Raw genomic sequence first — 15,293 nt, 5'->3', positions numbered from 1 at the left:
TGCTGTTTCACTCAGATTGGATTCTTCTGGCGCAGAGACCCACACTTCCCATCAGTGGGATGCCTCTGTGTCTGAGCCTAAAAGCAGCTCAAGGGTGCATGCTGTTAGAGAAGGAGTCTGCGTAGGATGGCTGCACCATGCCTGTGAAGTCTGATCCACACAAGTTATAAGTATATGGGCTGTTAGGAGGGATCCGTTCTCTCACATTGCTATGTGGTTATGTATGTAGGTATTACTATTGAACCCTTCCATGGTGGCCATGAAGAGAGCTGGATCAGCTCAGAGAGCTTACAACCGTAGAGGATGGTGTTTCTCTAAGGGCTTGCAGGGTCAGGAGGAATGGCTGTTCTTATGCAAGCTGGTTTTAAGGGCTCCCACACAGCTGCCTTTATGGCACAACTGGAACCTGGTGAATGATTTTGGTTTTGCTTTCAGGTGGGCACCCATTCACTTGTTGGGCAGCGAGCTTTTATATCCTTCCTAAACCACTTTGGGGCTCTTCTGGCTGACAGGCAGATCCTGTATGAGCACATCACCCAGCCTGCAAAGCCCAGGCCTTTGGGAGCAAAACCAGTTGCCAGAGAAGCAGGTGTGTCAGCTCAAAGTGGCCCGTGAGGAGCAGCTGTACACTTGAACTTTGCCCATTTATTTGCTCAAGGTTTTATCTCATCCTTTATTATACAGAAAATGAATATTTACCGTGTCAGTTAAAGCAGGGCCATCTGAGTGGCGGGCTCCTTGTGTGCGAGGTGGCCTCATGGGTGAGAGTGTTGAAGGGGAAGGCCGTGCTTTCTGTGCCATCGGAGAAGATAGGAGCACCTGAGTAAACAGTGGGCACTGGGGCTGAGTGGGTAGGGTGACTAGTTTGGTACACTCGATTTATTTCCTTCCCCCCAGCTTTTTTTCTCATGCCTATAGCATTTTTCTTCAGTGGGCAGACTCTGATACTACAGCAAGACAGGAGTGCTCAGAATAGAAAGCTAAACTTGCCTGTTATTTTTCATTTTGCTTCAGGAATTTGAATGTGGATTGCAAATTTAATATTGAAACAGAAATTTTTTCAGAATTGAAGGCCAAATGTTCCACTTGGAAGTTGCAGTAGCACAGTCTGCTGCTTCACTCAAGATAAGTTGTACTGGAAGAAAACCAACCCCAAACCAACAAACCTCAACATTAAAAGAAACTCTTCATAGTAATTGAAAGGGCTGTTTTTGGTGCAATGTTGTGATTTTTAGCAAGATTGCGTGCATTGAGGGAAATGTTTACTAAGAGATTTGTTACCCTTTCTGGTCTTTAGATCTTCAGTGGTGGACTTGTAGTCAGGCAGTTGCAATTGATGAATGATTTTTTGTCTAGTGCATAGTAGAAGGACAAAGCAACATAACTGTGTGGGATTATAAACTGCTGTTGGAGGTAAAGCATCCATATCCATATACAGTAGCCCAGTATCGGTTGGGAATTGGGCACGTGTTCATAGGGGAAGTGGCATGTCCTAATATGCGGGGAAGCCTGGTGCATGCTCAGAGACCTGCTCTCTGTCCCTGGGTCTGTCTACCTTGGGCAGTTCATTTGACTGTTCTGTGCCTCTTTCTCATTTTATCTGCCACATAACATCTATTTAGATGTTAAACAATTTTAAATGGGACTGCCCCTTGTTACAGAAAACGACTGCTCTACTTCAGTGCAGCCTTAGTCTTAAACATAAACAATCACGGTCTTTGGATATTCAAAATAAATTCAGCAAGATTCTGGTTAACTTTTTATTATTTTCAACTGCATTTGATCTTTGGACCTATATAACCAAACTTTTGCCTTAGTAGCTTTCTGTTATTCTGCCTTTCGAAGGACTTTGTGGAAAAGAAGGCAGCATAAAAATCACACAACCGGTTTGGCAGGTCCTGTATAAACAGGAGAAATGCCAGGAAAAGTCTTGTGTCTTTGTTGCCAGCTTTGGGGAAAAAAATCTGGTTTATTTTCCTCTAATAAAAATCTTGCCGTCGCTATGTGTGAGCAGGACTTTGGGGAAGGGCATGTGGTGGAAGGGGCCAGGGGACGCTTGCTAGAGGGAACATGTGTGTCCTCATATACTGGGCATGTTCCTACTCTTGGGCAGTTGTCCTAGTCACCTTCTTGGCTGTAGGAACAGAAGAAGTGTCCTGTCATGCTTCTTGTAAGCAGGTTTGGGGTGTTTTTTCCTTCCCCATCTCCTCTGACAATTTCATAGCTCAGCACAAGTGTTAAACACGCCCTGCTTGATTAGATGGGGGTGATTGATGCCCCCCTGTTTTGCTTTGTGCCAGCAGTAAGGTGTGCTGGTTTTTAAGGCCATTTAGTTGAGTTGGGTTGGGTGAGGAGACCTGCCTTCCAAACTGGATCTGTGCCATTGCGTAACTGTGGGAAGGGCTGGAGTGCCTATGTCCTGATTCTTGTGGCAGAGGAGGTAAGTGTTTCTGGAACGGGTGCACAGCTCTCTTCTGATGCAGGCCATCTCTGCTACCACTTGCGAGTGGAAAGATTTCAGTCAATGCTTTGACAAGGAGGAGCATTAGACATCAGAAGTGCTCATGAGGAGGGTGTTTAACATCAATGCTAAAACACAAAGTGAAGTGTTGCCTTCTCAGAGTTTTTGTGCGATATCCATGTCATTTTTCTTACAGTCTTACAGTTTGCCTTTCTGTTTCCAGAGTAGCAGTGTAACCCCAGAAACATGGCCATGCCGGTCGAGGGTCAAAATGGGATTTAAGCAACTTCCTGGTTCTTCCCATACCTCTCTTCCTAACTGTAAAATAGGATTCAAAACGATCCTTCCTCTGATGCTTCTGTTTTGCCTTTGAGCTCTTCAAGACTCTCCTAGGCTGGTGATTCTGTGGTGCCTTTGACAATGGCCCTGTGGTTCAGATTGCCTCTGAGTGCTATCACTGTATAAATGTCAAGTCTAACAGCTGGGTTCAGATGCCAGTTAAGGTACTGAAGTAGGTTTTAGCGCAGCCTCTGTGTTCCTGATGTGCTAACCGCCTCATCTGCCTATGTTTTGGTCCCTCCACTTGTAAAGGTGAGTGTATATGCTTCTCTTCATTGCTGGAAAGTGATAAAAGGTATTACAGGACATACTTAAATAGTGTAACAGTAAGGACCATGGACAAGCCTTCAAATTGAGTTAAAACGGGCCCGGGACTAGCACTTCATGCTTTTTCTGAAAGATGTCTGCAATTTACTCCATTTCAGCTGGCTCAGTTCCCAAGCTTGTCACTTATGTAGTGAGGAAACATTTGCAGCTTGTAAGCAGTCTTATGGTAAGGGTGGAGTGGCTCTCACCACAGTGTCCATTCACTTGTGAACAGCAGTGCTTAGCTGTGAAAACAAGCCAAAGATAACCAGAGTGAAACTTCAGCACTTCTGCCAGGAGCAACATCACAACCAATGCTTCAGGATTATGAGCTAAAACAAAACAATAATTTGAGGAAGAACATAAAGCCATGCAAAGGTTGAAAGGAACAATTAAAACAATTGGGGAACTTAACGAACAGGAAAAGCTGCGAGAGAAGGAGGGCAGCTAACATGAGATTTTTAGGCTTAGCCATCCCAGGGCTTGACGGACCTGTGGGCTCAGCATTATCGCATTGGCACAACCAAGGCAATGAGGGCTGCAGTAATGCCACAACTTGTAGGAGAGTCAGTAGCAGGTCTGGGAACAGACTCTTTTCCTTCTCACTATTTCTCTTCAAAAGTCTTCTGTGGGGCTTGGTTTTTTTTAACCTGTGCTGTTTGTGGCATCTGCTGCCCAGCCACATACAGCAGCATTATGCAGGGGGTGATCCACTTTTTGCTCCCATTCTGAGTGCTGGGAGTGCCGCTGGAATTTCCAGAGTGGAGGAATAAGGGCTGTGTGGGATGCACCCTGTCACATGGACAGGTCATACCTGGAAGGCATCTCTTGTTTTCAGAGCAGTTGGGAAAGGATTGCTAATAGTCCTCCTTACGCAACAGAATATTCACCCGCTTAGTTCATTACTTATTAGCTCCAGGCAGGGACATTGCAGATTGGTTAATGGTAATGGCCAAATCATTAGACTGTGCAGCATTAATGGAGGAGAAAGCATTTAATAAAGAGCCATCACTCGACCCTGTCATTGTCTGTGGAATCCAGACCGTATTGCCCATGGCAGGGGGTTGAAACTAGATGATTTTAAGGTCCTTTCCACCCCAAACCATTCTATGACTGTGATTCTGTATTGTCAAATCCAGGCTCTGCTTTCCTTCTGTCACCTACTCCTTCTTAAATGGATGGCTTGCTTGGGAGCTTCAGCTTCTTTTCAGACACATGCGGAAGTTCATTTTTTCTGCCTTTAAATCAGATATGCTGTACCATGACCAGCTGTTTCTGTACAAACATATTCTAAAAGTCTCCTTAAACTTCTGCCAATCCCAATGGTTCTGTGCTGGAAGGACCATGATTTAGAGCAAACGAAAGATTTCTGTTGTGCCTCAAGCTGTCCCCCAGGTGGTTTGTTTACTTTTTCCAGGTAATATTTTGTATCTGATGCATCCATCAGGAAACACTTCAGTTTCTGCTTGTTTGCATTCTCAACCACATGGTGTGCTGACTGGAGAGACCTGCCAAAAGCTGCTAAATAGCTTGTTAAATAAATTGTAAAAGAAATAACCCGATTCAGGTACAGGTTGACCTGCCTGCAGATTTTATGTCTTCTGATATAACTCTGCTTCCTTCAGTTGTCTGCTATTGCATCTTAATGTTTTAATCACAGCTTCTTATTAGCTCATCCTTCTGCAATATATCTTCCAGATTATCTTCTCTTTCCTCTGTTCTTATTTCCTTTTGGCTGTTGGGCTGTATCTCTCATATCTCTGTGTGTTTTAAGTTCCTTTATTCCTTCCTTATAAGCAAGACCTTCTGACTCTTGTAAAACTTGTCTGTCTTGCATATACAGATGTGTGTGTGTGTATATGTACGATGCAGAATGAAGAGCCTGCAAATGTGCAGGATGCAATATTCGAAGTGAAATCCTACCAGCTGTTTTTTATATACTCTCTTTTACCAGAGTTTTCTTTTTAAGTCACACTGATCTCATGCTGTCCATGTTAAAGTAAGTGGCTGGAGTAGGTGAAAGATAGTGGGAGAAGATGACTGTAATTTGATGTTTCTCCCATATCCAGTTTCTGTACAGTAGACAAGGTCAGTGTAAGTATGGTCCGTTTTAGGTACTCCTTCTGCATTTAATATGCTGGGAGTGAAATAATCTGAGTCCTGATACAGTGACAAACATCCATTGTTTCTGGACTAGCTTATTAAGACAGTCTTTGAGAATGGATATTTTATTTGGCTGTCTTTCTCTCTTTGTGGGCTCTGCTCAGTTTTCCTGAGTACTCAAGTGAATCTGCCCATTTTTTTTCACCAGCAGCTCTTATTATAGCTGTCCCCTTCCTGGGATGGCCTAGATTCCCTCTGGAAAGTTGCCTGTACCTACTTAGAGGTGTTGTTGAACAAGGGGGGGGTACAGCACACTCCCTGCCATGCTGTGTGTTGCTGGGTTAATTTTGCGCCACTTGAACCTTTAGGAGCAGCAACTGTAAGCTGTGGGGTTAGACTTTTTCATGATGCCCCTAGGATTCTTTGTGTATTTGGTATGTCCTTTTTAATTGAAAGTCTGCCAGAAGTCGGAAGTGTGATGAAATGCTGTCATGAAGCGCTGTGTGCGCCGATAGCGCTTTGCTCTGCCAGTGAGGAAAGTTGTAAAGATGTCAACCTTGCAGGGGTAAACTGTTGTTTCTTAGGACAGTAAGTACACCAGTGCTCTGCTCTGGAGTGGTCTTCCAGGGCCAGAACCCAAGCCTGTGATCAAGGTTGCCTCCAGCAGCAAGTAACTTCATAGGGATGTTCTCATGCTTACAAGGGCAGGCACCTACGTGATCACACATACACAACTTTTTTCCCAGTTTGTAGTAGCTGATTTTTGGGTGTGCCTGTGTTTTCATATGGTAGCAGATATAAGATAATTACGGTGTATCACGCTGCAGTTTGTTTCCAAACAGGCATATATACACACTGTTCACCCTGAGGTTCAAACTGATCTCATGTAGATAAGGAGACAGAGTAAACTTAAGTGACTGAACTGGAGAAGATCAAGATTGAGGCCTGTATGTGGGCTTTACTTCCACTAATGTAAACTAGCACCAGAGTCATTGTTTTAAAAATTGCTGGATAATTCCGCAGCTATAATATATAACAGTATATATAGTACATAATAGTGTATTTCCAGGTATAGCTGGGAGCAGAGTCCAGCCAAGAAGGGTTTAAATTGTAACTTCTAAAATGTGTATTTCAGAGTGTTGTAGCTTCTCAGGAAATTGTTTCTATCAGTGATTGAGGATTAAAAGAAGTTACGACTTTTATGTAAATACTCTCCCATGATTTTTCCACTACTTAACTGATGGGCATGTAGATAGTTCATGGCAGTGAATGAGTTGACCTCGTCCATGTAACAGTTTGGACCTGTGGTTTGTGTTATAGAAGTATCTGATGTCGTGAAGGATCCTGTTCACAATGTTCAGAAAGCAACACTCATCCCTTGTAGAAAGCCCAGAAATGATGGGTGTCCCCTTAGAGATGTGTTTGAATACATAATAACATTGCAGCCTGCCAGTGCCTCGGCAGCTCCATAATGCAGTCAACTAAAACCACTTGTGCTGCCATGCCAGCCCTGAAATGCTGAACAGGAGCTTCAGGACTCCCACTTTCCATAACATGTGAGAGGGCAGCTGCCTATACACCATGTTTCTTTCCCCTTAGATGTCCCATCTCAGTTTAATTTCCTCCAGTAAATTTGCACTGAAATGAGCACATGACTCCGGTAATGGGTGCTCAGTGTGCGAGTTCCCACGCATACCAGCAGGGTTGTACAACCGCCATATGCTACAGATGAAGCTCCCAGCACTCCCTGTTGTAGAAAAGAGGACACACAAAAGATGCAGTGAAACATCTGACATGCAGCTATCTAAGCCTAGAAAGAGACTTTCTCTAGTGACCGCCCTGCTTTCTTGCTGCTTACTCATTGGCCACGCTACTTCAAAGACTCACATGGGTTGTGGTTTTTTTTAGCTGTGCAATGAACTCTCCCTCTTGAGCCTTCTGTGGTGCTTTGTGCTAAGCAAGTGTGCTAACAAAATCAACATGTACGCACAGAAGGGGTTGCCATGTGGATCAGTGCAGTGGCCACCTTCCTCCATGCCCTGCTTGAGCAGAGATCAGCAGCAAGTTCTTTGGAGTGACAACCCCGTAGTGCAAATTCTACAGTCACAAGTGCAAAAGAGCCAGGGGGAGATAGTTTCTTAACATCAGGCAGTTGAATCTGTGGTTGGCTTCTGCCTTTAAGTAGTAAGTCAAGTGGGCCAAAGTCCCAGTTTTACTGCCTCTTCTTGGAGCTTTGCAGCAGAAGGGCAGGTGGAAGGGTCTCCCACTTCAAGTAGATAAGGCTTTACTTCCATTTTGGAGCACACTGATTCCATTTCCAAATTCTGAACCAGGATTTGCTTCCCAGATATATATTTTGTACTGCTTAACTGGAATATCTATAGGTAACATTCTTTATTATTTATATAAATGACTAATCCTTTTATAAATCTTATTAAACTTTTTGCTTTAGTTTTATCTTCTCACAGGCTGTTTCTGCTCTCTCTTCCCCCATATTAGCAGTGACCTCAGTGAAGGAATGCTTTTTGAGCATGTTGTTCAGCTAGTTTTTTGCTTCATTTGTGTTTGCTAATTTGAGGTATTTTGCAGCGCTTAGACAATAATGCAACCATATCATGGCATTTTTAACAACAGCATTGACCTCCTCAGGCTGCATTTTCACAACACTCGAGTGCATCAATATTGTTGTCTGCACGATTTTAATGTAATTAGAACAGTAGCTGCAATCATTTGGGGATAAGAATGAACTTCCCCACTGTCTCCTGTCCCCTTCCCTTTCATGGTGAACTGTTGCACCTCTGTTTGGTTTTTGCTGGCTGGAGTTAAGGATGGAGATGTCAGAGGGTAGATGTCTCCTGTTCCTGTGCCTGGAGATTCATCAGAGGCAGGCTGAGAGGAGGAGGCAGGGAGGAACTGAGCTTCACAAAATCACGAAGGTCACAGAGACAAATCTCTGCTCTCTGGGCGCAGGAAATGAGATGTTAATCTTTTCCCAGCGCTGCTTTGCATAAGGTCCATTCCAGAGTGCTGTGTTTGTTTTAATTTCGCTAATTACTGATAGTGTGCTGATTATGCTGCTATAGATTTGACGTGAATTGCTATATTAATGGGATTAAAAATGAGGAGAAGTCTGCTAGGGAAATGAAGAAGATGACAGAAGCTGGGGGAAGGGAGGGAAGTGGAGAGTTTAATTCATACCCTGGTATTGCAGAGCTCTACTTTGCTTTTTCCTTTGCGCCTGGCAGAAGTTGAAGTATGCATGTTATAACACTGACCAAATCCCCAAAATGTTTTAATTGTGTACCAGTGCCATACAGTCTCTTAAGGATCCGATCTCCCCGCTCCTCCCTGTGTTAGACCCTGTAACTCACTTTGTAGTGGTCTCTTGGGCTTTGTTTCTAGCTATAGCATTTTATACAGAACACTGGTGAGCACTGCATATGTCTTCCTTCCCTTTCCTCTTCCCCTCACTTGCTTCCCTAATGATTAACTTACTTGAACCTCCTGCTGTTATCCTCATGCTGCTTTGTGGCTGGTTTGCTGCCATTGCCCTGCTGAGTGCCTAGATGTGCAGGGGCTTTCTGAATCTTTCCTGCAAGCTCCTCATTCTCCCCTGATAGCCCTTTTCTCTAAGGCCATTTTCTTCCCCCCTACTGTACCCAAGGCACCTACTCCAAGAAGGATCCATAGTAGCAAAACCAGACCCACCCAGGCTCCCCCCAGCTCCTGTCCCTTGGCTTGTCGGTCTGTTTTCCTTGCCTCCATGTGCTTGCTGAAAGAGGTAGCTGTTCTGGTCCTGTGTCCTTGCAGAGCTAACATCCTCTGTGATTTGGGGCACGCGGTTCTGTCCAGAACACCAGCTTTCACAGCCCCGAGAACTACAACCTTATGTTTCAAACCTGGATTTACACAAGCCAAGGGCTTGTTACTCTGGGTTTTTTAAGCCTTAGAGCTTCCCCAGAAATCTAGGAGGCACCAGAACATCTGCAAACCTGCTAGTGCTGCCCTCTCTGTGCGTCCCACAGGTGAGGAGTTGGAGCAGGGTGATGACATGGTCCCCAGGGAGCTGGAAGCTTCCCTTAAAGCAGCGTTCTGCTACCACTGTTCTGTGAGTAAGCAGGGATGGCCTGTGACAACGTGACAGGTAACTTTCTTCTCTTTCACCTGCAACAGTTGGCTTCCTGATAGTTACAGGAGCACAACTCCCTGTATCTCTGCCTCGTGGTGATGCCTGCTTCTCTGAGAGCAGGGGGAGCCTGGGTTGTTTGGAGAAGCGAAGATGAACAGCAAATGCAACAAGACAGGCATGGAGTGGCACACGTACGCCAGCAGCCTGAGGGGCAAATGTGTGTCAGCTTTCACTCTCAGTTAATTTTGCTCTGTGTAGTAGTATTATTACATGCAGTGTAGGAGTAAGTTTTTATGCAGTGGTAAGAGTCAGCTGCTTTTTTTGTCCAGTGCAGGGTATTTGCAAACCACGTTGATTGTTTTAGTTTCCTGGAAATTGCTGAACAGGTAAACCATTTCTTTGCTTTATCAATTAAAAAAAGTCCTTTCAGTATCCCACCTCTCCAGCTACTGAAGTAGTTGTGTCACTGGGACAACATGAGGGCTTGCTCATCATTCTTTCTTACCTGTTGTATTTCCATCTCTGCAAAAACATGGGTGGCCTTTGTGCCTGCCATCTGAGTGAAGCTGGTAAAGGGACAAAAGAACTGCAAGCCAGAGAGCGTTCACAATGAAGGCAGCTGCTGTGGAGTTTAGAAGGGTGTAATTTTAGCAAAGGCGAGAAGCTGTTGTTACTTGCAGCCTCATCTTCAACTGTTAGACTTTTTAAAAACCATGGTTTGCAGTTTTGAATTGTTACTGTTATAGTTGTTGTTGCTGTTCCTCTATGAATTATTTGTGTTCTGGACAGAATTTTCTAACTGTTCAGGTACATTTTTGTCTGTAAAGGATCTTCCCAGTTCTCCAGACTGGAATCAGGGTGTGCTTTGATAGCTTTGGGAGTCTAGTCAGCTGTTACGTACACTTCTACTAGCCATGATCAATACAGTTTTTGAGTTACCTTTCTTTTTTAGTCAGGATGGCTTGATCTAAGGCTTTTTCAGCACCTGGATATTAGTATTTTGTACTTTTGTAGTACAAAGAGAACAAAACCATAGCTTGTCTTGTTTCTAACCATCTGTTTCTGTCTCTGCTATGTCGGGCAGCTAAAAGCATGCTGCGCTCTTAGCAGGTTGTCTGGGTGGCACTGTTGGAGCCCTAGCCACCAGACCCCACCCCAAGGAGGGTCTCCATAAAGGCTGACTTAATGCATGTCTTCAGGAAGAGTAGCCAAGGTGAAATGTCATGGTGAAACTTTCCTGACTCACTGTGAGCTGAAGAAGCCTTTCAAAAATGATGACAGCAAGCAATATGCCAACTGTTTCGTCCACCTCATTGTGGCTACTGGCAAAATAGTAGAGAGCTGCTATTTTGAAGTTGCTTGCAGATGGCAGTTGTTTGGGGCTGAGCATTTGTCACTTGTGGGGTTAAATGTTTATTGAGTCCCCTGGCAGGAGGCAAATCTGTAATGTGGTAATGCCAAGCTTTTTCCTAGCACTCGTCAGCAATAAACTCAAAAGACTGCATGAAATATGTATTGGTTTAGACTCTTAACAATAGACCTAAGTTACAGCATGGCTTTTTGCTCAAGTACACACAGGGTTCAGGCTGATTCTGCTACCAGTGATACCTACCCCTCCTCCCAAGCCGTTGCTTGAACAAACCTGCCATTGAACCATCTATTCTTGGCCTAAATGCAAAGGGGAATATTAAACTGATAGGTCAGGGGACTCTTTCAGGAAGATTCCCAGTAGTGGAGTAGCTGGGTGCATAACCTTAGAAGCATGAGATAACCAGACATGTTCTTGTTCGATGGACTTCTCAGAAAGAAGCACTAGGCAGTTCTGGAGATGTGAAGGTTAAAGCAAATCTGTTCACAGTGGTGTGAGCACAACAGGTACCTCCTGGAAGTGTGACTCTAAAAAGCCTCAAAAAGCCTGGAGGAGCAAATGTGACCTTGTGTGTTCGTGGGAATGTGTTGGCTGGCAGTTATGTGTGGCTGAAGCACAGAGCTGCAGTAGGTTGCAGAACTGGACTGGTGTTTGCAGTCCTGGTTCTAGCCATGTTACTGAGTCAGGCTGCAAAGAGGGACGAAGTGCACTTTTCCACAAGCCCAGTGCCTTGACCTTCCTGTGCCATTACCATTCCACACCTTTTAGAAATCTGGCCAGAACAGTTACAAGGGCTACTCTTTCAGGATGCACTTGCTACATCTATTGCCCTTGAGAGGCACATGCTGTCCTTTTCCAAGACAGCTTAACTCTGAAATTGCTCAGCTCACTTGAGCTTTACTCCTGTAACTCAGGTTGTCTGTGTGTCTAATAAAAAGACTTACCTCATGTCTGTAAATTGCTTTGATATTTGGGTTAAAGGTACTGGAAAAAAAAATGCAGGATTAGAAAGAGAGGGCATTTCAAAGGCAGTAACAGCTAACTCTCCTTTGTGCCCTGTTAAATGTGTTCTGCAGATACTACCAATTCACACATTATTGTGGACATCAAAAGTGTGTGGAAAAAGTATTTCCACAACTTCTTTTTGATTTTTAGTGTCCTGTTCTCATGAATACTAGGAAACAATGACTCTCATGTATATATTTATAACAGCAAAATCTCAATGAATCTGTCTGGTATAAATAAGGTTACCATATGGCTTTGAGGTGGAACAGTGTGGAGAGAAAGGCAGGAGGTACTGGAAGCGTAGTGTCTCAGTTTGATACAACACCTCCTGGGTGCTGAGGGAAGTGCACAGGGTTCTAGATTTAATTTCATCTCCTGTGTCCTGGGTTCAGTCTCATCCAGCACACAGAACAAGCAGCTGCAGTGTGGTTCGATTATCTGAGCTGTGCATCGCAGCAGGAAACACTAAAAAGTGGCTGGTCTTGTTGGGAATTGCTGGGTATGTACCAAGAGTGGAAGGTGCAAATGGTCAGCAAGACTGCAGAATGGGCACAGAGAGCTGCACCTTGTGGGAACGTGAGGCACAGAGTCAGCTGTTTCGGGTCAGGGAAGGAGTTGCATCAGTTGAAAGCAGAGTAATGTTTTGTAGTTCCACTGGTACGTCTTTCGCCACATCTCAATGAATGTCTGTGTTTGCTAACTATGAAAAACTAAATTGATAGGAGCCAACGGATTGCTGTTGCCTGGACAATGATGAATAGAAAGAAACTGGGTGGACACAGTAAGATGCTAAAGGGCTTTGTGGAAGACTGGAGCATAAGATTGAATGATTTCTGGTTAAAATGTACTGAGCTGGAAGCTGTGAAGGCTTTATTCACAGAAATAGCCTAGTGATGATGGAGTGAACTAGGCCTGTCTTCCCACTCCATCTAAATGCCGTATAGTTAGAATAGTTCATGTTCTACCAGCCACCAGGCTTCTCTGCCATGACTGTCATCAGTGGTGGCTGTAATATAGTGGTAGGACGTTGAGGCAAAACTTCTGGTTCTTTGTGAGCTGCTGAGCAGCGAGGTGATAGCAGCACCTTGCACCAGAATGAACTGGGCTTGCTTTGAATTGGTGGCTGACAGATGCAGGACGTCCTCAGCATTCCATGCCCCATTTCTTTCTGGACATGTCACCTAGTTTGCCTAAAGAGTTTTCTGCTATGGTGTATGTAGTTGTTATTTACTCATGTTGTACAAACTTCCCCTTCCCTTTGGTGGGGAGGGTGCTAATGTTATGTCCTGCAGGTACCTCCATGAGCCTCAGTCTAGTTCCCTGCTGCACTGCTGTGATAATGTTGTGGTTTGTAATGGAAGTAATTGCCTTCTCGTGCTCCAGCACCAACTTTGCCTTTCCACTTGCCAGAGATGGGGTAGGGGATTGCACATGCACTCTCCTGCAAATGCTCAGAAAGGAGGTAGCTCCTTCTGCCTCTGTCCGTGGATGTAAATCCACACTGTTTGCACTGCCATTGTTAAATGTCAGCAGCAGGGTTTTGGGGAATAACGCACATTGCCTTCCAGGAAGCACACGATAATGATTTTTTTATGCTCCTGTAAAACTGTGGCTATGTTTATTTACAAAGGGTATAATGCGTGCTGTGATTGGAGTAAGGATTAGAATATGGAACAATTTTCCCATCAGATCAGATGAAATTTCAGTCTTAAATTTCTTGGCAGGCGTTTTCAGTGACTATTATGAAACTAATGTAACATTCACAAATTGCCCTTTAGGTCTGTTTCACTGTCCTTGTGTAGCTGTTTTCTGTATGCTGACTTACTTGGTTGGTTGCAAGTTAAAGAACTTCAAAGAAAGTGCTAATAGGTACTTTAGGCAAGAAAAAAAAGTACATTACTCCATGGTAAATAGAACAGATTTTAGTGATAGAGTGGTTTTCTGCAGCAAAGAGAAAACTAATTGCTTAATGTCTTTAAAATGCTATGAAAGAGTAAAGTGTTAAACAATATATGTGCTCAGATCATAACTGACTTGTTAGCATAAGATAAAGTGGTTTTGGCACTTTCTGTAACAGTACATGTATGGTGAGGTTGCTGTCAGACATAAAACCCTCAGAGTCCCCCAGCTTGTGTATCACTTCCCTTTCCTCCCTCAGCAGATTTCTGAGACAACCCTTGGAAACTTGGTGGGCCTTTTGAAAAGTAGCCCCATCACCCTGAAAGCTGCAGCAGCGTGTCTCCTGCGCAGCGCTTGTGTGCTCCCTGGGCAGCCGGCTGCATCACTAGTGCTGCTCGCCCCCTCTGTGTGCGCACACTTCCTTCCTTCCACCCACTTCCCCCTGCCCTGCCTTGGTTTCACACCTCTGTTCCAAAGTTCACGTTGTCCTCCCTGTCTTTCCCCCCTCCCCGCTTTCTTTTTAACAGCAGGAAAGAATTTCGTACACACCTCCAGTGAGCCCGGTACCAAATTACACTTCCTCGACACCACTACATGTCCCAGTGCCGCGAACGATAAGGATGGAGGAAGACGCGATCAGACTGCCAGCACACCTGCGTGAGTGTCAGCGTGGAGGCTTCTTACCCTCTTGGATTGAGGAGGGTGCAGGGTGGCATGAGGAGGTGTCTCTGTGTTTATGGAAATGGGGAAGCTCTCTGGCTTTAGACTTGTTTTCCTTTTTTATGAAGGTCCATCTGGTTTGATCTTTCTAAATATTCTTCTCAACCAAGAGAAATTACTCTTAAATACATTATATTATATTCCCACCTCACCCACTTCCCCTGCACTCTTTGTCAAGTATTTAGCTAATTTCTCGTGACAGGCACAAATGTGGAGGTTTTATTTTGATGGGGAGTACTATGTTTCCTTGCACAGTATGGAATTGCTCAGCGATGTTCTGTGACACAAGGTCAAAGTTTCATAAACCTGTGGCAAGTGGAGTGTATCTGTGCTGGGGGTATTTTTCAAGTTGCTATGAGTCTCAATTTTAAATCCTCGTGGTGCCCAGGCTATCTGCTACAGAATATGTGTGCTGACAAAGGCAGCGGGAAAGGAGGAAGGATGATCTTAGCTGTGTACAAAAGGATGCTGCAAAGGAGGAAAGGCATTTCACTGACATTGGAACAAAAACTGGAGCTCGGGACAGGGTGAGAGCCAGGCACTTTCTTGCTGAGATAATTTAATGTTTGAGGAATAGGAAACACCAAGGACTGTTGGCCAGCGAGAGGTGAATTAGTGAAATAGGATGGGAACATGGAAAAGAGTTTTCCTTTTTGGAGGGGAAGCAGTTCTGATGCAAATTGAGAAGTTTGCTTTAAACTTTCCTTGGGTGTTAACACTCTTGGGGTACTTCAGCGACAACGAGCAACAGGGCCAGGAGCAAGCATGTTGCCATTTGACAAATGGGTTTGGGATTTCAGGGGGCAGGGGGAGAGTCTGTGTTTATCAGAAGACATTCTCATTCTTGTCCTCAGCTGTCTCCCAGGAACACTCCTTTTCTGGATGCAAACTGTGCCCCCAGCACTTCTGTGATCCCATGCTCACTCTGTTGCTGGCCACCAAGGTGGTTGCTCTGCCCCAGG

The 15,293-nt window shown here is 44.5% G+C and overlaps 1 protein-coding gene across 4 annotated transcripts in view; it reads left to right on the top strand.

Moving 5' to 3' along the window:
- The window catches only part of ETV6 (ETS variant transcription factor 6), a 134,570-nt gene that overhangs the window by 29,388 nt on the left and 89,889 nt on the right, over positions 1 to 15,293 (top strand). Inside the window, exons 1-2 of one of the 4 annotated variants that reach the window (XM_061358757.1) lie at positions 13,954 to 14,019; positions 14,139 to 14,268. The exons of 1 other annotated variant lie outside the window; for it this stretch is intronic. In XM_061358757.1, coding sequence (XP_061214741.1) covers positions 14,232 to 14,268 — 37 coding nt within the window. In that variant the 5' untranslated portion in view covers positions 13,954 to 14,019; positions 14,139 to 14,231. Of the gene's footprint in view, positions 1 to 13,953; positions 14,020 to 14,138; positions 14,269 to 15,293 lie in introns of those variants that run through there. 2 more of the 4 variants (XM_061358736.1, XM_061358727.1) reach the window with 2 other exon arrangements.

The sequence above is a fragment of the Neopsephotus bourkii genome, unplaced genomic scaffold (genome assembly GCF_033783945.1).
Source record: "Neopsephotus bourkii isolate Nb327-2 ecotype Australia unplaced genomic scaffold, CSIRO-AGI_Nbou_v1 NB_107, whole genome shotgun sequence".
Taxonomy (NCBI): domain Eukaryota; kingdom Metazoa; phylum Chordata; class Aves; order Psittaciformes; family Psittacidae; genus Neopsephotus; species Neopsephotus bourkii.
This window is presented reverse-complemented; position numbering and strand designations above follow the sequence as displayed.